Source organism: Nothoprocta perdicaria, unplaced genomic scaffold, assembly GCF_003342845.1.
Source record: "Nothoprocta perdicaria isolate Ctin4 unplaced genomic scaffold, notPer1 scaffold_159, whole genome shotgun sequence".
NCBI lineage: Eukaryota > Metazoa > Chordata > Aves > Tinamiformes > Tinamidae > Nothoprocta > Nothoprocta perdicaria.
This window is the reverse complement of record NW_020454749.1, coordinates 1772166-1794197: the sequence shown is the minus strand read 5'-3', so window position 1 is coordinate 1794197 and position 22032 is coordinate 1772166. Positions and strand designations below refer to the sequence as shown.

The window sequence follows — 22032 nt, the reverse complement described above, 5'->3', positions numbered from 1 at the left end:
TGGCAATGGCAAGTGAAATGAGCAATTTGAATTTTTCTGCACACTATATATCTGCTTTCTCTTTCTTGTGGGAGAGATAGGAATGATACTAGTAGAGACAGGTTCCCAAGAATTTATCTTTAAAAATTTATTCTCATTTGCTTCAATTTCCCATGAATAATGTGAGCTATAATTTACTATGATGAGTATTCTTGCAATGCTTCAGAAAAATATTTCAGTAGTGTTTGGAAGTTGTTGCTGGACAAATGCGCACTGCGTTTGTACCCCATGTAAAAGAGTAAAATAAAAACAACTGAATTTAATGTACTCAATCAAAATCTCCAGTGGTCCATTGCCTGGGAAAAGGTACAGCTAATACCCAGCTACATAATCACAGGATTGTGATCAGGAATAAAATATCTCATCCATATGAAAATCCAGGGAAAACTGGCCATGATTAAGCTTCTTTAAAATGATCATTTGCACATACAAAAGAAATACTGTCAAATGAGTCAGGAGATCAATTCCTTGTAAGTTCATTTGCTACCTCCAGACTATGTTGCTAAATCCTTCTGCACAGCACTTCAAAGACCTTGCTCCCGGATATTTACAAAATCAAAAATTTTCTCAAAATTCTTCTCACTTCATATTTACTGGAGATTAAAAAGTAGATTAAATTATGAATGCTAACAGGCAGAATATAGTTGTATGTTTGGAGTGTTCAGGGGCTGCTGAATACCAGTKACTGAAATTTTTGCTCTCAAGCAGAAGTTTGCCACTTGCTAGCTGCAAAAACTATGGGGTGGTTGGGGTGGCTGTATATTTTGATAACACCTCATTGAACAGAAGAGGCTCATCCTGAATCCTCCAATTAGTAAGAAKATATGAGAAAAGACCAAGAATTAGCAGGCTGATGACATGTGCTTCTGCTGATCACATGTGCATATGGACTCCATATGGACTCTTTGGATTTAGAAAACGGAGGCAATATCTATGCTATGCCTACTAGACTATTTTATCCTGAATAACTTTTTTTTCAAAGCTTTATCTGAGACATTTGAGAAGCTAAGAAATTGCTTTTTTTGAAATTGGCCCTATCTTTGTGTCTGCATTTCTGCCAGTGAAACCATAGGACAGACTCTTGCATAATGGAATGTCTTGAGTGATTTGCACATTTAGGTAAATTGAGTTCCTGCAAATCAAAAGAGGTAATGCTGAAGCTAAGAAACGATTGTACTAGGTAACACCTCTGTGTTCCTCTTTTAATAAAGAAACTGGGGTTGGTTGTCTCCAGCAAAGCAGAACTTCCTACAGGAGTTTCACTTCTGTCCAACGCAGAGAGCTGGCAGGAGGAAGATCTGCCTTAAGCCATCTCTTAGCTGAGGTCCAGATGACAATGCACAATCTTCTCACACCAAGGGAGCTCCTGCAGCAGAAATGATCTGTAAGGTCAGGAGGATGCAAGCGGCAGCAGTGGGAGATTTGCTTATGAGTGCAAGAGACCTGAATCTATGAAGTATGTGGGAACATACTTCAGGAAGGACAGGCCAGGAAGGCGAGGTGGCAGAGTTGCTCTTTACATCAGAGAGCAACTGCTAGGTATGCAGCTCAGCGTTGGGGAGGATGAAGTGTGGGTCGAGGGCCTGTGGGTGAGGATTAAAGGGCAGGCCAACAAGGATGACAATGTTGTGCAAGTTTACTACAGGCCTCCTGACCAGGAAGAGGAAGTGGATGAAGCCTTCTACAGGCAGCTACTGAAAGCGTCCCAATCACAGGCCGTGGTCCTTATGAGGGACTTCAACTACTGTAATATCTGCTCGGATAATCACACAGCCAGGAACAGACAGTCCAGGAGATTCCTGCAGAACATTGTAGATGATAACTTCTTGATGCAGGTGGTTGATGAGCAAACAAGGGAAGGGGCACTGTTAGACCTGATACTAACAGAGATGCTCAAGTGGGTAATGTGAGGGTTGGGGGCAGTCTTGGCTATAGTGACCAGGAGATATTGGAATTGACAATAATGCATGGAGGATGCTGGTCAAGAAGTAGGATTGCAGCCCTGGACTTCAAGAGAGTCAACTTTGACCTCTTCAGGGAGCTCCTTGCAGGAATCCCCATGGTCAGGGTCCTGGAAGGAAAGAGCGCCCAGGAGAGTCAGCTATTATTCAAGCACTACTTTCTCTTAGCTCAGGATTGGTGCATTCGTACAAGAAAGAAGTTGAGTAAGGGGGGCAGGAGACCTGCATGGATGAGCAAGGAGCTGCTAGGCAAACTTAAGGAGAAAAAAAGAGCATACAGGATGTGGAAGAAGGGCCAGGCCACATGGGAAGAATATAGGTGCATTGTCAGAAAATGCAGATATGCAACAAGGAAGGCCAAGACCCATCTGGAATTAGAGTTAGCAAAGGATGTCAGAGGCAACAGGAAGGGCTTCTATAAATACGTTAGGATGCCGAGAAGGCAGAGTTACTAAATGCCTTGTTTGCTTCTGTCTTTCCTGCTAAGACTGTTCCTCAAGAACTGCAGAGCCCAGGTAAAAGACAGATAAATGGGCAAGAGGAAGACCTTCCACAGGCTGAGCAGAATTGGGTTAGGGATTACTTAGGAAAACTGGCCACCCATAAATCTATGGGTCCAGATGGGATGCACCCAAGAGTGCTGAAGGAACTGGAGAGGGTTATTGCTCAGCTGCTATCTTGGAGAGGTCCTGCAGAGCAGGAGAGGTGCCTGAAGAGAGCCAACATCACAGCAGTCTTCAAAAAGGGCAAGAGGGAGGAGCCGGGCAAGTACAGGCTGGTCTGTCCCTGGTAAGGATGGAGCAGCTCATSCTAGAAATGTGAAGGAGAAGGAGGTGATCAGGAGTAGTCAGGATGGATTCACCAAGAGGAAGTCCTGTCTGAYGAACCTAATAGCCTTCTATGATGATTTGACCGGCCATCTGGACGAGGRGAGAGCTGTGGATGTTGTTTACCTTGACTTCAGCAAGGCTTTCAACACTGTCTCCCATAACATCCTCATAGGAAAGCTCTGGAAGTGTGGACCGGATAGGTGGACAAAAACTTGGATTGAGAACTGTCTGGATGGCAGAGCKCWGAGGGTGGTGATAAACGGGGCTGAGTGCCGTTGGAGGTCTGTGGCCAGTGGTGTCCCACAGGGGCCCAGTACAGGGCCCAGTGCTGTTCAACTTGTTCATCGGTGACTTGGATGAGGACAAAGAGTGCACCCTGAGTAAGTTTGCGGCAACACCAAGATGAGTGGAGTGGCCAACACTCCAGAGGGCTGTGCTGCCATTCAGAGGGACCTGGACASGCTGGAGAGTTGGGCAGAGAGGAACCTCATGAGGTTCARCAAGGACAAGTGCAGAGTCCTGCACCTGGGGAGGAATAACCCCAGGCACCAGTACAGATTAGGGGTTGACCTACTAGAAAAGCAGCTCCACGGAGAGGGACCTGGGAGTCCTGGTTGACACTAAGTTAACCATGAGTCAGCAGTGTGCCCTCATGGCCAAAAGGCCAATGGGATCCTGGCSTGCATCAGGAGGAGTGTTGCCAGCAGGTCAAAGGAGGTGATCCTGCCCCTCTCCTCAGCTCCGAGGAGGCCACACATGGAGTATAGGGAGTTCTTGACTCCCCAGGACAAGAGGGATGTGGAGCTTCTGGAGAGGGTCCAGCAGAGGGCAACCAAGATGATTAAGGAACTGGAGCATCTCTCTCATGAGGAAAGACTAAGTGAGCGGGGCCTGTTTAGCCTGGAGAAGAGAAGAATGAGAGGAGATCTGAACAATATGTATAAATACCTGAAGGGTAAATGTAGGTAAGAAGGGGCCAAGCTCTTTTCAGTGGTGGCCATTGATATAACAAGGGATAATGAATACAAGCTGAAACATAGGGAGTTCCATCTCCATGTGAGGAAGAACTTCTTTCCTATGAGGGTGCCTGTATAAGAGGAGCAAAGATTCATAACCTGTTTATGATCTGTAGAGGCCTTGAGACTGTTGTGAAGCCAAGAAGTAAGCCATTATCTGATTGTAGGGCGTTTGAAGGCAGCTATACAGCTGCAAAATCAGGGACCTTATCTGGTGATGAGGAGCAAGTGAAGAATTTACAAGTGGCCGTGCCAGAAGGTATGGCGYCAACTGAAACACAACTGACCTCTAAGCTAGTTTGGAGGTCAAACCTGGTGAGGTGAGGGAGAGGAAGATAATGAAGGCAGGACCCTCATAACAAGACCAGGCACCCCCATTGGTGGGCACACATGCGCACACCAGGGAAAGTTGCCTAACGAAAAAGGTGGAGTCTCCTTCTCTGGAGATCTTCCAAACCTGCCTGGATGCCACCCTGTGCCACATGCTCTRGGTGTCCCTGCTGGAGCAGGGGGATTGGACTAGACGATATCTAGAGGTCCCTTCCAACCTTAATGATTCTGTGATTCCGTGATTCTGTGAACATACCAGGAATTTTGTACCAGGGACAAAGATAGAAGATGTCGTGAGCTGTTTGGAGGGATTATTTGGAGTAGCAAAGGAGGAGCAAGGCACTATAGTTCATGTCATAGCATAAAAGACACAATGAATGATATCCCACACTGCTTACAGGAAACTTCAACTCAGCTTGTCCCTAATAGGATTATCTGAATCACTACCTATCTCCTGACTAAGGACTGAGGAATGTGCAGAGCTCTGGACCTCAGGTTCTTTCCCGCCAGAATGAGCTGAAGTCTGCTCTCATTACATACAAGGTGTATGTTACTGTACTTGCTTTTCTCTTTTCCCTCAGTATATTAAAGATGACCGTGCCATGGTTTCTGCAGCCAAGGTTGACACTGGCTGTCATGTCCCTGCCCATTTGTTCATTCATGAATCACTGATCTAGCCGAGTAACTCTTGTAGTCAACTTGTTGTAAGAGACTGTTGTGGACTGTGTTTGTCTCAACATTGTTGCTGTACAATTTACAAATTCCTGGCCTCAGTATCCTATCTCTTGGAAGACTGCAATATCAGCTCCAAGTGTTTATCTCCATGCAGTATATGAATTCTTGGACTTGGCATCCTGTCTCTGGAAAGACTGAAATATCAGCTCCAGGTGTTTTATCTCTGTACAGTTAACAACTTCTTGGCCTTGACATCCTGTCTCTGGGAAAACTGGGATACAAGCTCAAGGCGTGTTATCTCTACACAGTTTACAACTTCATGGATCAACTCAAGACCCTAACAATGCTCAGCAGTGCAGACTCTTCAAGAACTATTCTTCCTATTTCTTTTTTCTGTTCCTACAAGTGGAGGTGCTCCTTTTAGAGACAAAAGTCTGAAAAAAGAATGTATTAGTATCTCTATCAGACTTTTCTTTCTGGGAAAAAATAAATCTGTTTCTCTTTAAGTTCCTGGGTTATAATGAGCCCATTCAGCACTAGATTCCTGGCCTAAAAAGCCACTCCTTTGAAAACAATCTTTGATAACACAATGGAGAATATCAGCTTTCCTTGAAGATTTTTTTTTAATTCTTTATGTGTTTGAAAATCTCAGGGGAGTGTTTKCATAAAGATGGAAAGACAAAGAAATCTTGGGAGTGGGAAAGCTCCTTTGCTTGCAGTAAAATCCTGTACCATTCACCGTCCTTGTGGATTGTTTGATTGTTCTGCTGCAGCACATTCTAGTTTAGAAAGGAAAAAGTACTCAAACCCCCAAACCCCAGACTTCCTCTTTGTGTTTCAAGAACTTYATTTCAGAGAAAGTAGAAGAACATGCTATTCCTCTTCAGTGGCTCTGCAGCCTCAGAAGTTCTTCTGCCTGAGTGTGTGTGTCTGGTAGGAATGCACACTGGTAGCCTCACTGTTGAGAAGAAATAAGCTGGAGAAATAACCCAGCACTAAACAGACATGTTGTACCTATGGGCATTGCCATGCCATCCAGCTGCTGCATCTGTGGACAAAGCCGTGTGCTCCAGCTGATTCAACCACTAAGTCACTTCTGTAGGCGTTGGAGCTATCGCCTGCTCTCAGAAACAGCTCTCCTCAAACACTGCCCCTGTCTCACTGAGTCACTCTCTCAGTGGCCAAGGACTCCACAAGCCCAACTTTGGTGTTACTGATCCCACCAGTTGTTTGGGCTTCATGTCCAAGTCCCATCACCCTCCCTTCTCCAATCTTCTAATTAGAGACGGCAGCAGGTAAGGAGAGGTTCTAGCTTGCAGATGTCTGCTGAAAGAGTGGATAGGAGACTGCGCAAGGCTCTGGGAATTAAGCTCCTGTAGGAGGGAGTATTGAGACCCAGGGAGGTCAAAGGTTGGCAGAAAGGAGAGAGAAAAAAAAGACAAATGCCCCAAAACTCTCTTAGACTTCCTTTTTGCTCAGAACCTCCTTTGATTATCCTAAACATTTTCTATGCTTCTTATTTATCACTAAAACACAGTTTATTACTTCATCAAAACTGTTTTTTTTCTTCCAAAGAAGARGACACAATAGGATATTTTGGTCTTACTTTTCATGGCCTTTCCATCTACCTCTCCATTACAGTAAGTGTTCACAAAATACCAATATGTGCAAATATGAAATTCCTTTCAAGTGGAATTTTCTCAAAATAACCTCATTTTCCCTCAGAATTACCRTGTTCATCCAAGTCCTGAGATCTAACCTTTCAGGTCACAGTTCACACCTTTAATGTAACAAAGACAGTGATTCTTAGCAAATACAGCTTTTTGCGTGACTACTTCAAAAGTATATCTAGTTTTTGATAAAATATCCACCAATTCTTATTTGCCCTTCATACTAATTTATTTGTTTTGCAAYTAAGTTTCAGAAAAGCCGTGATGCATTTTTATGCAGAATGTAAATTCTCAAGGGATTCATACATTGGTCAAGTGACCAATACCATACATTCATGGATTGGAGTTTCTTAATCTCCTCMTTTTCTGGGTGTTCAAAGTGAATTGTTCATCTCCTAAATCAATATGAAGTGACAGATGTGATGAAATAAGCACACATTATCACGKGGTGCCAATTAATACATTGCATTCCAGTTCATTTCTTGCTCTATACTTTTAATGATGTATGTAGTCAGAAGTAGAGCTGGTTTTGTCTTGATTTTTATAAGAAAAGACTTTTACAATCAAAAAAATTTTAACATGTTGACTGGTCGGGTGAGARTGAGACCTCATCACTGGAATAACTGAACTAAGAACAAACCCAGGGTTTTAGTTTTGATGTAACTTATTTGAAAGCCCTGTGTCCGAGATTTGAAATCCTCTCTTTCCCACGCGCTTGGGGATTATTTCAAATTAGTTGTGTCTGGGATGTGGGGACTTCCCAGCCCTCGCTGTGGGGCTCACAGTGGCCAACCCAGCCTGGCCTGCTGGCAGCCCCCACCCAGCAGGCCCTGTCTGGAGAACCCCTAACTTTGCCATTCTGGGACACATTTCAAAAAACGCTATATGTTACTAACACTTTTTTAGAGCCAGACAGAAAGGACTGTAAAAGAATAAGTATTCTGAGTACTCCRTGAATCCCAAAGCATCAATGAACCCTATACAAAAGGAAGGAAAAGGGAACTAGATGACTTGTTCATGTTACATATAATCATGGGTTGTGCAAAATCATGAGTTGTGCAATGAAATTAATTTGGTAAAAATAAGGAGGGAAGTGATGAGCACTGCATCTTGCAACACTTCCCATGGTGCGACAGTTCCCTATAATGCAAGGGGTGAGGAACACACCTCTGTTTAGAGCTGCACAACCATTTCAAACACAAATCTTTCTAGCTTCTTTGAGCCTCAAGATTATTGTACAAAGATAAATGAGATACAGAAGCTTTGAAAAACAAGGTAGGTTCATCTGTTTCTTGTCTGACTGTTTTGATTCTGGAGGCATGCAGTAAGATATGAGCATGAATAGCAGAACCGCAAGGTTAGAAGAAAACCTTCCTAGGAAAAAATCTCAGTGCTGGCAAAGGAATACACAGAGCTAAACAGAAAAGGTCTTTTCAAACGAAGTATCTACTCCCTGTTTACAAAATGTTCTAGTTACAATCTTGTTTTTCTTTCTGGTTTTGGTACTAAAACCAACTTTTGACGTTTTCTGTTTGCAGTTGTTACCCATTTGCCTGATGTCTATTCCTCTTAACCTTTCCTTATAGCACACAGATAATCTTCAGATCTTAAGTTAGTAGTCATCAAATAAACATATATAACATTTCATACACCAGGATCAACAGTCTTATTGTTTTGTGGCAGAAAACTGTAACTATTTTAACTTCTGCATGTTTTATCTGAACGTTTTTCTTACTTCATGAGAGATCTGCTTAATCTTCTCTCTCTCAACATCTGAGAGCTGGGCAGAGATCTGGAGACCCAAAGCGTGATAGTACAGATAGTACAGTCCTTGGGGATATGAGCAATCTGTAAGAAAGTGTGTGCTTTAAACCTCTCTTGAAATGGAAKATGAGGCAGTTAAGCAAAAAATAAGAAATCAAATAAGCAAAAAGATACCCAAAAGGAGCAATCCAGAAAGAAGCCTGAGAATGACATGGAAGTTGTTCCAAATTATTGTACTGGAAATACAATTGAAAAGTAATTTTGAAACTTAATTTGAAAAGAAACAAAACATTGCAGAAAATGTATATAGTATGTGTGTTAGTGTGTATCTTTTAGATAGGTAGATCAACATAGGAAAGATAGAATAGCTTTTAAAAGATGCAAATCTTTCTCAAAGAAGAAAAACAGAATGCTTGTAAACATGGCATGTGAACAGGAAATGAAAAGGAATAAAAGGAAATGAAGAGTAACTCCCAAATATTCTAAAGCTGCTAAGAAGTTCTTTAAATATATCAACAGCAGGAAAGAGCAAAGGAATCAATGGGTTGCTTTGGTGGCAGAGGTATAAAAGGATCCTTCAGGAACCATGAGGTTGCAACAGAAATTCTCAGTGCACTTTTTGCATCAGTCRTGCTGAAGCCGGATGAGAACTTACAAGCTGGAAGCTAAACCACTTTGAAATAAATATACAGGCTGTTTACCAAGTGCATCAATAATGCAAGTAATAAGACTAGAGAGATCTGAGAGATCTGAAAGAGCTCAACTGGGCAATTGCAGAACTGCTGGCCAAGACACAAAATCACTCATTTTGGTGCTGGAGTGCTGGCCAAGTGCCATAGTAACTCCCATTTATGAAATGAYACTAAAAGTGATCTTGAGAACCACAGCCTCAATCACCACAATGATTCTGATTTCTCTTCTGGTAAGGTGGCAGAAACTATAAGAAACAACAAGGTCCCTAAGGACGTGAATTAATGCAGCCTGCTGGGAAAATGTCAGCATGGCTTCAGTGTAGGGAATCTTGCCTCACTAGATATATGGGAACTGAAGGATAATGTGGAGGCAGGCAATATGAGCAAGTCACAGAGGCAAATTCGAGCACAAATGGTTCACTTTGGGATCATTAGGATCATCCACTTTGGGTGAGTTTTACTGCTTTCTGTCTCCAAGGAAGAAAATATGGTTGCTCGTCTTCGGCTCATCTTCTTGATCCGGTGGATGCTGCTGTTAGCCCCAAGGTGTGATGGCTGGCGGTGTAGAAACTGTGAGTACAGTAATCCCGTATGACATCCTCAGAGGTGGAGTGTAATGTGCTTCTCTTTAGAGGTTGCTGTGGGCTACTTTCCTTATGGCTGAGACCTGCTGGGTAGCCTCTGCACCTGATAATTTGAGAACATCATAATTGCATTTGTACTAATACTTTTCTGTGATATTTTCAGTGGAGATGGCAGACTCACCTATTAGAAATCTGACATTGAACCAGAGGAAAATGGAACTGAGCTGGGTGAGCAGCATGAAATTCACTAAATATTCATGTTCTGATGGGAACGTAAAGATAACGGTAAGTTTGCTATATAAAATTTTAATAGAGATAAATCATTACTCTTGTATTTTTCTTCCATATTCTTAAGTAACTGAAAATGTATGCTTGGTAGGGGCAAGTATTCTGTGTTTTAATGCTTGTTTTTAGTGAGGTCCCTCTTTGTACTGAGACTCTTCGTCCATTCTCAGGCCATTCTCATGAAATACTTGCTTTCAGAGCATTCTCATGAAATCAGGGCCTTGATGGGTGGGAACTTTAAGATTGCCCCATATTCATATTTCAGAGGAACTTAGGTGAGAGACAGCTCATGAAGTGCAGAAGATGATTCTTGAGTGCAATGGATAGACTTGAGTTATATGACTGTGTCCTGACTGACTTACCTCAAGATAACACTTCAGTGGCCATTAAGATGCAATGATGTACCTGCTCAGGATTGCTTGATGTAACACAAAAGACAGTGAAAACATCCTTTCTAGAGTAGCTGCTATGACCAGACAGGGCTTCCATGGGTATTTCACGTAGTAGGCACTTTTGTATAGGTAAACCAAGTCGGTCCTGAAAAGAAATGCGGACCTGAGTGGATGGTATCTCTGTAGCTAGATGTTCTTGGAGGGTTTACGAGGTCAGTCTGAAGGTCAGCATGGCTTGAGAACATGGGAAACCTATATAAATAGCTAAAAAGCAAACTATCTGGCTAGATACTTAACAGCAAACACAAGCCTTCAACCTTGGATCTTATGTGTGTGGATGATTTAAGAACTGTCATGACTTAATGAAAAGGCAACTTCTGCTTGTGCTTTAGTTTGTTTTTAGAAATGCTTGCACAGGGAAGATGGCAAGTAAGACCTTCCTCTATTATGTAGCTATTTTATGGTATGTTAACAGCTAACAGCTATGTTATGGTATGTTATTTATGTTAAACAGATTAGTTTCTAAGGCAGTGGCCTTCTACAGGTTCTTCAAGTCATGATGTTGTCCTCCTATAATAATTCTTCCCCCTATATATGTGTTGCTTATTCTTTAGCTACATTCCTTCTTCTAGAGCTGAAAGCTGCAGTTGTATCAGCCCATTTGCCCAATATTTCTCATGCAACTGATTGGATAGGCAACCCCAAATATAGAACTGTTTTAAGAACAGGAACTGTGTTAGTATGTATAGGTCTTGGCAGCCTGTTTTGTAGAAATAGAGATGGAGCATTTCAAGTTACATTATTTGCAAGACACTAAAGGTTTATAAAGGGTTAAAGAGGGTAGATTTAAGCACTTAGACTACAGACTGTGTGGGGAGCCCCAGGAACTGCAAGGGATTCCTTGGGAACTGCCAATGGGAGGCTGCTGGAAGTACAGGTCAGATGTGTGCGTTGGACACTCAGGTGGCATCTTAAGGGCTCCTTAAATCTACTATCTATTTCCTTATCCCAGCTGTGCTAACCTTGAGTAGTGTCCAGGAAGTAGTGTCCTACTGTCCAGGAAGCAACTGGACATTTCTGCCAAAATGAAATATGTGTGCCTGGCCCTGATGGGAATTTGATCAACAGGTCATTTCACACACTAAGCTTGTCACCATGTGCTCTATAAGTCAATAACTTCTTTCCAGGTCTTCCCCAGGTGTTCTCCCTACAATTACAATGTCAGTAAGCAATCCATACACTATGTTTAATGTTTCAGTAGACAGTTTCTAGAAAAAAGATATATACCAATATCCCTGTCTTCTGTCACCATTGTGTTGATAAGACAGCTATATTATCTGCTCAGACTAGATGCTAACTGTCAGAAAGCAAATGTTAGGGGACATGACCCTCAGTCTAGCTTCTTATTCCATTCATTTGTCCAACATCTCACTTTGTCTTTGTATTGAGTATAAACATTGCAACCAGCAGCATCCATGTGAAAATACATGCTCCAGGATATTTGAACTCATCTGGGGCACTATGGGTGGCCCAATACACAATGAAAATCTAAAAAATAAACCATGTGCATATCATTTTTCAGGTGGAAAACACAACAACCTGTAAGTTTGAAAGCAGTATATCTTTTCCTCTACATAATGGTGCAAATTTTTCAGTTACAGCAGTGAACATCAACACTACATATACAAGCACATGCACATTTATTCCACAAGGTAATATGCTCAACCCTGGGAAAGGATTTGCCTGTTTCTAATTTGCCTGTTTKAAGTGTAAAAAACATCTTTCTTTAATTCAATTGTTCTGTATGTGATCAACAAGCTTCTTGTTCACAGCATTATGACAAGGTTTCTAGTCACAAAAAAGGAGTTTCCTATGATAACTTTGTAGTTCTTTAGTCCTCAGTTGTCATCTTGTTTGTTGCTATCTCTTCAATTGTCATCTTTTAAATATTTGTGCTAATATTTTACTGAATACATTTAAGTGCCTTTAAAATGTTATTAAAAATCCAAGGAAAATTGTTTTGTGGATACTGGTTTTGAATTTATTTGAGAAATCTGAGATACATTTAGTTTTACCAGAATATCACTCATGATCTCATAACAAACTTTTTGCAKTATCTCATTCACAATAAGGAAATGTCTGACAAAATTTAACTCTTTTTGTATCAGAAGGGTAATGCATATAAGAGAGCTAAGAGAGAGAGCATCATGATCTGCTCAATTAAATAAGCTTGAGTTAGCATATAAAAATTACATTCATACTAGTTTTGTCAAACCTCAATAAATTGCTATTTCCTTTTGAAAAGAGGGATGATTTAAGGATAAGTCATACTTCCTTTTAAAAAGAATATTTAGAAAAACTCATTGGGTCTTTGTTTGGAGGAGAAGGTGAAAATTGAAATTCTTGTGTGCAGAAAATGATTCCTGAAATTAATTCCACATGGAAGAAGGTATCTCTGCAGACCACAAAGATTTCCTAAGCATACATCTATATCTGTTTATGTAGGCTTTTCTCTTTGAAGTCTAGAGAGACTTAAGACTAGAGAGACTTGGGCTTCTCTTCTTCTCTGGAGTCCTCAATTAGGCTCCTCACTCCCCTACATATTTGATAGATAATTGACACATATTTTTCCCAGCAATTAAGTATTATTGGAGATCTTACAGTCAATGAATTTGAGGTACCAGTCTCTAATTGTGAACTGGAACAATTTGAGGCAAAGGAGTAGCCTGTTTAGCGTACAGCCTGTACTAGARCAGGACAGGCTCCTCTGAGCCCTCTTCCATCAGATAACCTTATCCTTGTAGCTTTTAGCCATGAGAAATTCTTCATAGAGACTGTCACTGTAAACASCTTCCAGTTATGCTACTTAATATGCTTAGACCATTAAGTAATATCCGAGTAATAATCATTATAATCATCTGAAGTCGCAAGTGCCTAAAATATCTAAAGTGCATGCAGAGATCTTCCAGTTTGTAGCAAGAGGACATGGGACATTGCTATGTTTCAGGAATGCCCGGGACAGCCATTACAAATTTCTCCTGTGTGATTTACAATGTTTCCCTTATGAACTGCACCTGGTGTGTGGGCAGAGATGCTCCAGGTGATACCCAGTATTTCCTCTACTGGCAGAACTCAAGGTGAGTAGGTTTGTTTGGCTCTTCAGAGTTCTGACTTCTGATCCAACACATGACACTGACTGCATTCAACTTAAATACCTTGCTACCCACAGAGAAGAAGAGGAAAAGCAATGTGAGTTTTATATTAAAGATGAAAATGGGAGACACATAGGATGTCACTTCCAAAATGTGATCATGAGCAATGATACAATTACTTACTTCATAGTAAATGGTTCTAGTAAAGACTCCTTGATTCGATTCTATGATGAGTACATCAGCCTGTACAAAATTGGTAAGTGATTTCTTTCTGCTTTATTTCTATTTTCGCTTGAGGGGAAAAGGGAATTCATTCTCACAATGAAGCTATACTCATGGCAGAAAACTCTCCCTACAAAACTGGCTTTCTTTTTCCATAGAAAGTTTTGATCCTGGACCCAGTGGTTGTGAGAATATAATTCCAAAAGTGAATTAGAGCAGTTGGAGGCAGAGACATTAAGAAAAAACAGCTCAGAAAAGTCTGACCCTAACAGAGTACTAATGCTGAGAGATAACGTTTTCCAGTTGGATATTCATTTCCTAAAAGCCATGCAAACACATGCRCTAATGGATGTGGGTATAAGATTCCAGAATTACACCTGAATCCTCTACATTTCTCTTCTGCCATACAAATATAGTTTTTTGTTTATTTGTTTGTTTGTTGTTTAGCTTGAAAACTGATTCAGTTGAATGTTAGCCTAAAGTCAAAAAGAGATAACTGAAATCAGTTAAAAAAATCTCTAGCTGCAATCTACCCTGTCTTCTTCAGCCATGGAAGAATTTCCACAGAGTCTAACCTAGGTGAGGCCAGTTTAGTCTTTCTCCAGCAAGCTCCTCAGGACGTAAGAGATTTCACTCCACCCTTGTACATTTACTATGGGAATGAATCAACTCATTTGGCAGAGACCAGCTCTTTTTGATAATGTGTTAAAAAAAATACGGGYAGATAAGGCATCGTTCTACAAGGAGAAGGAACAGAGCTAGAGCATTTATTTATAGGAGATTCATCAATGTTGCCAAGAATCGACGCATCTGGTGGACTGCAGGACCCAGAGGATGCCTGGTCCAGTGGTGGAGACAGGTGCTGGTCCAGTGGAGAACATCTGCTCCAAATCCCCCTTTCCAGGCCCAGTAGCTGCATGTGAATGTCAAATAAGCACACACACATGCATGGTAAAGGCACAACCAGGCATAAATAGATCAACACAGGAAGAAAGACAGCACTTCAATATCTTCTACAGGGACAATCCCCTGCAGGTAATCACCATAAACATAGACTGTGAATAGCCCAAATACATGACAGAATCACAGAATGGTTAAGGTTGGAAGGGACCTCTAGAGATCATCTAGTAGAGCCTTCCAGCTCAAGCAGGGACACCTAGAGAATAGTCCASTCTCTCTCTAAATATTCCAGTCAGCTCTCTAAAAATCAAAGCAAGGTAATATAGACAAAACTTTTTTTGAAAATTTTTCTTTGCAGGCAATGACTATTCGTCTTCTGTTTTTACAATAAGCATCGTATCCTTGGGGATGGTTGAAATATAAACGCCCCATATTTGTGCTTGCACTTATGGCAGATATATGGAGAAGATGATTAGATATATGGAGAAGATGACTAGATCCATTCTTAAATTTGTAATTTAATAGCTAATTTTGAAGAGGAATTAAACTGCATAGTTTGCAACACAAGTTAGCCACATCTTCCTGTTACGGAAGCATCAGGTGAGGAGACCTGAAGAAAGAAAAGTCCTTTGGATTCCTCAGCATCAACTTGTTCTTCCTCCATAAGGAAAAGAAGAAAATAACTCCTCATAAAAAGAAGAAAATAACTCTAAGTACTTTCTAAAGTAAATGGAAGAGTTTTGCATCTTGATATTGTCCTAAGTCTTATTCCCTGGCTCAGTCCATGTCTTTATCTGATCCTGGAGAAAGGATCTGAAAAGCTTATCTTTCAAATGCATCTAGCAGAGTTTCTAAGAATAGATACAAATAAGAATCTTTCTCTGTAGTTATGTTACCTGCAATCGCACTGTCTTTTATCAAAACAAAAAGAGATTAAATGATTTTAATTGTATTTTGGTTGTATCATTTCAGAGAAGTTCATGCCTCCATTAAACGTTACTGCTAACTGTGATGGAAAACAAAAAGGTTGCCTAATTCAGTGGCAGCAACCAAAAAGAAGTCRTGCAGGGAAAGATTATTGTTTTCAATATGAAGTTAACATAAAATATAAGGTAAGAGATTTTTTTAATCTGTATTTAACATTAGCATACATTTACCTACGCACATATATAACAGATCTTTCTCTTTTACAGTGTAGYCTTTCTCATATGTAGTACTGTATTTCTTTGTGGTCCTTCCATTCTTCCATTCTTGTACTCCTCCATGTACTGCTCCATCTTTTTGTCTCGATTCCCCTGAACAAAGCATTARTGAAGGCACATTGGGTGTGTAGGACTGTGTAGGACTACGGGGAGAAGCATGTATGGATTGATCAAGACTTGAACACAGCCACAGTTTKGGCTTTGACAGAACTCAGAAAAAGAAGAAAAAAAGATTATTCTTTTGTACAGACTTACTGGAACTGTCCATAACTGCAGTTTTTTCCAGTAGTACTATCTCTATGAAAGAGCAGAGGTAGACTGTAAATTCTGGACAACATAAAAAACTGGACARTACATTCAATTAAAGAATCTGGATTGATGAAGGGGGCTTGAAGATTCTATATATCCTATCWATGCAGTACATGGAAATATTGAATATATATATAGAAAATTACATATGTTAAATACATATGAGTCAATTTTTATCTATGTGTTATGGTTACAATATTCCAGATATCATATGGAAGCAAAATAATCATTTGTTTAAGAGCTGAAACAGTGTAATGTTAAATAAAAGGAAAATAAATGTGAGAGAAAACAGAAAGGCAGAGCATCTAAACACAGGCTATATTTAAAAAAATAAGGGAATCATATAATCTCCTGAAATTCAAATTCAGATCTTGATTTTAGAAGTCTTTTTAAAGCAATACAGGAGCAATAAAGCAATAAAGCAACCTGTACATCAATAGGTTGATGTGTTTCATTTCAAAAAGAGCAGACGCTAGCTACCATAGCTATGAAAGAATTGCATCAAATGMCCACAAGATGGCAGATGGTGTCTACAGAGTGAAAAAAATGGCCAGTATTAGTCAGCTTGGGCCACAGATTCAAGACATTCCCTGGATTTCTWTTATCTGACATTGCTTATTCTGGTTGGGTCTTGCCCTCTCAAAGCTGAATTTTCTCCTAGGTCCAACTAACTGCTAAAAAACTTTCTTACTTTTATAGCAAAATTAGGTTTCAGGAAAGTTTGTATCACCTTTGCATACTGTAATTGCAGTGAAGCTTCTTGGATTCTTCAATGTCTGTTGCAAATCAGGATACACTCTGTGAAACAAATATCTCCTTTCCTTTAAAATGACTCTCAYGACAATTAAGGGTGTTTAGACGACTTATTCAATGAAGATGGAAGTGAATGGCAGTCAGCCACTAGACCATCCTRTTGTATGGGGTTATTCTTTCCCATATGCAAAACYTTGCATTTGCACCTGTTGAATTTCATGAGGTTTCTSACAGTGCATTTCTCCAGCCCTTCCAGGTTCCCAGAAGTAGCAGCTGTGCTCCTGCAAATTGGTGTTGTCCTCAAGCTTGCTGGGGTTGTGCTGTGTTACACTTTCCATGTCATTAATGAAGACATTGTTTAGTATTGGTCCTAGTAAAATTCCTGAGGGACTATACTAGTTACTGAACACCAGATAGACCTTACACCATTTACCACAATTCCCTAAGCAGGCCAATTTTCCACACACCTTATTGTATGSAGCCCATTTCTGACTAAATTGGTAAAGACAGTGGAAGACTGAATCAAAGGCTCTGTTAAAATCTTGTCCGCAGTGCCAGTCACCTCACCCTACGTTGTTCAGGTATGATTTACCCTTGGCAAACACATGCTGGCTGGATGCTTTCAATGACCTTCCTGCCCTTTGCATATTTATAGAGAGCTTCTATAAGAGGGGAGATTTGCTCCACAAGCTTCCCAGTGATGGGAAGCTCCCCTGAAGTGCGAGTAACTGTAGGTCCCTGAACCTTCTTGACATTATTCAAGGCAAGCGTGATGCTGTCTTTTTCCAATTATTAGGAAATTCTGCCAGTTGCCATGATTTTTTAAAGAGAACAGCCTCACAGAGACATCTGTTTGTTCCTTCAGCACCATGTGATGCTTGTGCTATGACAAGCAAATGGAGAAGATACAGTTCGCTAGTAACTAGCTGCAAGTGGTCACGGCAGTGCATTGCAGTTGTAACAGCTGTTCAAGGAAAATGAGTGAATTTTATGGTATCTATGAAAAAAGGGCAGCTTAAAATCTATTTAAACTAATGACAACCTCATAAGATTTCATCTGATGGAAAAGGAAACAATATTTACATAACATTTAAGACTAAAAGTAATGACATTATTTTTTAAGCATAAATATTTTCAGTTCAGTCACCAATCTGAAAGAAAAATTATTTCTTTACTTTGGTGAAACCAAATTCTTTTCCGTGGCAGAATTACTCGCAATATAAACTTGGCAATGTAGAAGTAATATATATTAGATCTTAAATCTGAGGTAAATCACCAGCTCTGAAGAAACTGTCATGTAGATAAGAAAGAGCCATGGGGTGAAAGAAGATAGAAGATAAAATGTGACTTATAATCTAATCACAAAATAAGCAATCATAAAAATACTATTTTTTTTTTCTAATTTACAGGATAATCTAGAGGAAGGCATTACCAGTATAACTGTAAGTCTTCCTGTTAAGTTAATCAGTAATATGTTGGCTTCATAGACATCTGTGAAAAGCAAATAGTATGCAATTTCCTTTAATATCAGTATAACAACACTCAATATCCTATGCTTTTTGAGATGCCTATTTATATATTTTTAAATGTACCAAACTGATACTGATAAATCATTATAATGTTTATGACATTTATCCTACCTTATTGCTATTATATATTTTGTAAAACCTTCAGTTTTATAATGTCCTGACCCCCTATCCCTCAAAARTTTGAATATATTTTGAACTAATATGCCAATGACAGCAGAGACAAGAAGCAGAGCAAATATCTCCTASGAATTTAGTTGTTTATGAAAAACAAAGATAACAAAAGCCTGTCAGGAAGGGGATCCATGTATGCTGTTCTCCAGATATCCTGTACTTCTTTAGTTAGCACAGCCTGCATATTCTGAAAGTATCCAAGAGTAAGCATGTTTGAGTAACTTCTTTAATAATAYAAATTTTACAGGTTTGGATGGAATTTTTGTCTTGAAAAGCCATAATGCACATGAGAAATGGGAGGTGCATGCAGAGAGTTTATTCTGCACGTCACCCTAGCAATATTGGAATGTGACAGTCCAACATCCTCTTTGTCCTCCATGAAAGTGCCATAGGAAAGGGAAACTATCAAGAACGCACACTTTTTGAGATTCTTAAGAAATTAGAGGGTAGAGTGAAAAGACATAAACTCTTCTAAACAAAAACAAAACAAAACAAAAAAGGTTTACAGAGAGAAAGGTTATTTTTGGAGGGAAATATATGGATTCATGCATGTTATATGCATAATAGACAAGCATTTATATTTTGCTCTGTAGCACAGTCTCCTGTCATAACTAATGCTCTCATAACTTTGTGAAAGTTTCAGTGGTAAGTGAACCTTACACACTGTTAGCATGTAGAATGTGATGAAGAAAAGCTTCTCAGTTTAATTGCTTTACTTTTAGGAAAAGAAAAGCTACTTATTTCAAAATTTCAACTCAAAAAAGAGATACCGTGTGAAAGTCAGAGCAGCTGGCAGTGACTTCTGTCTGGTAAACACAGCCTGGGGGGAGTGGAGTGCACCTCTTGAGTTCGGTGAGAATGAAAATCAACTCTTTGGTCTAGTTTTATGCACTTATTTCCTGTTTACCTCACACATTGCTTTGCACCTGCTAACACAAAAATATAATTTACATGCAAACATTTGGTTTCAATCAACACTACTGTGAAGTAAAGGAAAGAGTATTTGTACATCTCTTAACACTCAAGCATTCAGACGATTCAAAACTAATATTAAAATTTATACAAGTGTAAGTGAAAACATAGAGGGCATTTACTTCAGAAGATGAGCAAACAGGTTCAATGTTAATATCTCCCAATATATATTCCTGCTTAGGAACTAAGTTAAAGAGCTGATTTTTATTACACACAAACCTTTCAGACTGATATCCACCAGTCAGTCCAAAGTGGGCGTTTGACATAGTTATGTCTCTATTTCTTTTTATTACACTAAAATATTGTAATTGTTATTCCATCAGGAAATGAAGAAGTTATTTCTCCTTCAATATTGGCTTTAGTTATTGCTTCTGTTGCAATATTCTTAGTGGCGATCCTCACAATTTTTTTCTGCAAAAGGTAGGCCTAAGTTATGCATTTATTTTATTTTGCCTGTGTATGTGTGAAACATATATGAAGTTCTTTAGAAAACCAATATGGTAGAGGTGTTTTTGTAGCACAGATAAAACCTTTTCTATTCGCAGTGCAGTAACTAACTAACTAACTAAATATAACAATTAAATAAAATAATTAATTAAATGAAATAATTAATTAAATAAAATGAGATGTGTGCACTGGAGTGTCATATCCAAAGTCCCCGCTTGGCAATTATATGTTATTACTCATATTAGTAGTACAACTGCTGTGGATATTTGTAGTGTATGCTGTCTGTAGAGTACATCGCCTGATTCCTTGATGTAATAAATTTATTGCAAACACACAGTTTGATTGTCCTTTCCAATACAGACTGTGGAAGATTCACTAGAATGCCTACTGTTTTCCTGAATGGTGTTCACTCTGTGCTGACACAATATGTATTTTACATTTTTCTTTCATTTATTCTGCTTTGGAAGGGAAGGATAAGAGCTCATTTAGGGATGCAGTTGTTTTGTACATGCTGATTACTTATTTTTTCTTTTCTATTCCATCTCCTTTTGGTCTCCAGGACTGGCTGTTGGAAAGCAGCATTTCCACAAATCCCAGAGCCCAAAAACACATTTAGGGTACTGCCTGATACAACTCTAGAGGTATCTTTTTTTTTTTTCCTATTTATGAAAAAAAGTATGAAATTCAAGGTTCTACTGACATCTAAAAGGCAGTGCTTAGATGATAAAGAGCATAAGATAGAATAACTGCTGCTCTTCATCAGCAGAACAGGGATGAAATTCACCAAGGGTGTTTTAACCCACCTTTACTATCTGCACATACAGCAACCCACATGCGCTAGACCCTCCCATATCAGCTTCTTGTAAGTCCACCAAATGTCTATGCCCCATTCCCAGGACCCCTGACCTGCTCACCAGCCCTGACCGTGGTCGTTCCAGGTGTGAGTCTCCTCCTGCTCACCAGTTAGTCCAACATGAAGCTGTCTAGGRCATGCCTACAAGGTGGGGAGGAAGGTGACAGAGAAAGAAGTTAGGAACAGGATTTTGTAAAATGATAGAAGAGAATGCAGTGAACAGACACGTGGTTTCAGCAGACAAGCACACTGACCAGCAGCTCACCTACATCTAGTCATCCCTTTCCAGCAATACATTCCAATATTCCAGCAATAAATCTTTGAGAAGATTTATGAAAATTTGCATTGTGTGCTAGAGAAAACCATAAATTCTCTCTGCCTAAATTTAAGCCTGCATAAACCCATGTGCCTGCATTGAGTCTAAAGAGGGGTTAAAAATTCAGTTGTATCCTACTAAGGAAAACTTGTTGGCTAAGCAATAAAGTGAAATATTCCTATAAAATATACAGCAAATACTGAAATACTCTCARAATTACAAATAAGCTAGGAGAGGCTATGTTTATTTATAAAACTAATGGACTTTTTTTTTTTTATTTTCTGCAGATTGAGTACAAAATGCAGTCGATAACAACAGAACCCAAAGAGATRATATTAGTTGCCGAACTAGTGAAATAACCGAAGTAAAATGAGAAATCTGCAAGTGTTTTTCTCAGTTCAGATGAAGCTTTATCTTTCTGTAAATTCTGACATAATCCGCAGGTTTTCTCCATTTTTCTTCTTTTTCAAATACAAAGGCAGTAGTGAAGCTAAAAGAGACTGTTACCTCATAAACAGTTTTTTGAAATCCCATTGTGTTTGCTTTGAATTTGGACTGACTTCAGCTGTTTGGTTGTCTTTTTTTGGATTTTTTTTTTTTTTTTTTTTGGATTTTTTTTTTTTTTTTTACAAATATGATTGAATTTTTTTTTAATTAGAGACATAAATTGTGATTCTTTGTCAAAAAAGAAATAGCAGCCACATAGTACCAGAGTGCTGGTTATATCTTGTGATTGTAAAGGAATATGAGCCATTCCTGAGGATATCCTGAGGATATGCTTGGGTTATATGGAGGTGTAGGAATGTCTTTCCCATCTTCTGATCCAATGATATCTTTACCAGGGAACTAGTAGATTATACAGGTCACTACCAAGAGAAGAAAAGGACTTGTCTGATGAGAGATTTTGACCTTTTTTATTTTGAGAATTTCCAATTAATTTATAGGACCCAGTATGAGCTGAGATACAA

At 39.4% G+C, this 22032-nt stretch overlaps 1 protein-coding gene across 1 annotated transcript; it reads left to right on the top strand.

Moving 5' to 3' along the window:
* The first annotated feature begins 9464 nt into the window (after positions 1-9464).
* LOC112944036 (granulocyte-macrophage colony-stimulating factor receptor subunit alpha-like) lies at positions 9465-21423 on the top strand. The gene is made up of 8 exons (XM_026035365.1): positions 9465-9549; positions 9725-9846; positions 11821-11950; positions 13246-13375; positions 13468-13646; positions 15485-15624; positions 18186-18218; positions 21352-21423. Exons 1-8 carry the CDS (start codon positions 9465-9467, stop codon positions 21421-21423), a joined length of 891 nt encoding a protein of 296 aa, XP_025891150.1.
* Positions 21424-22032: the final 609 nt, after the last annotated feature.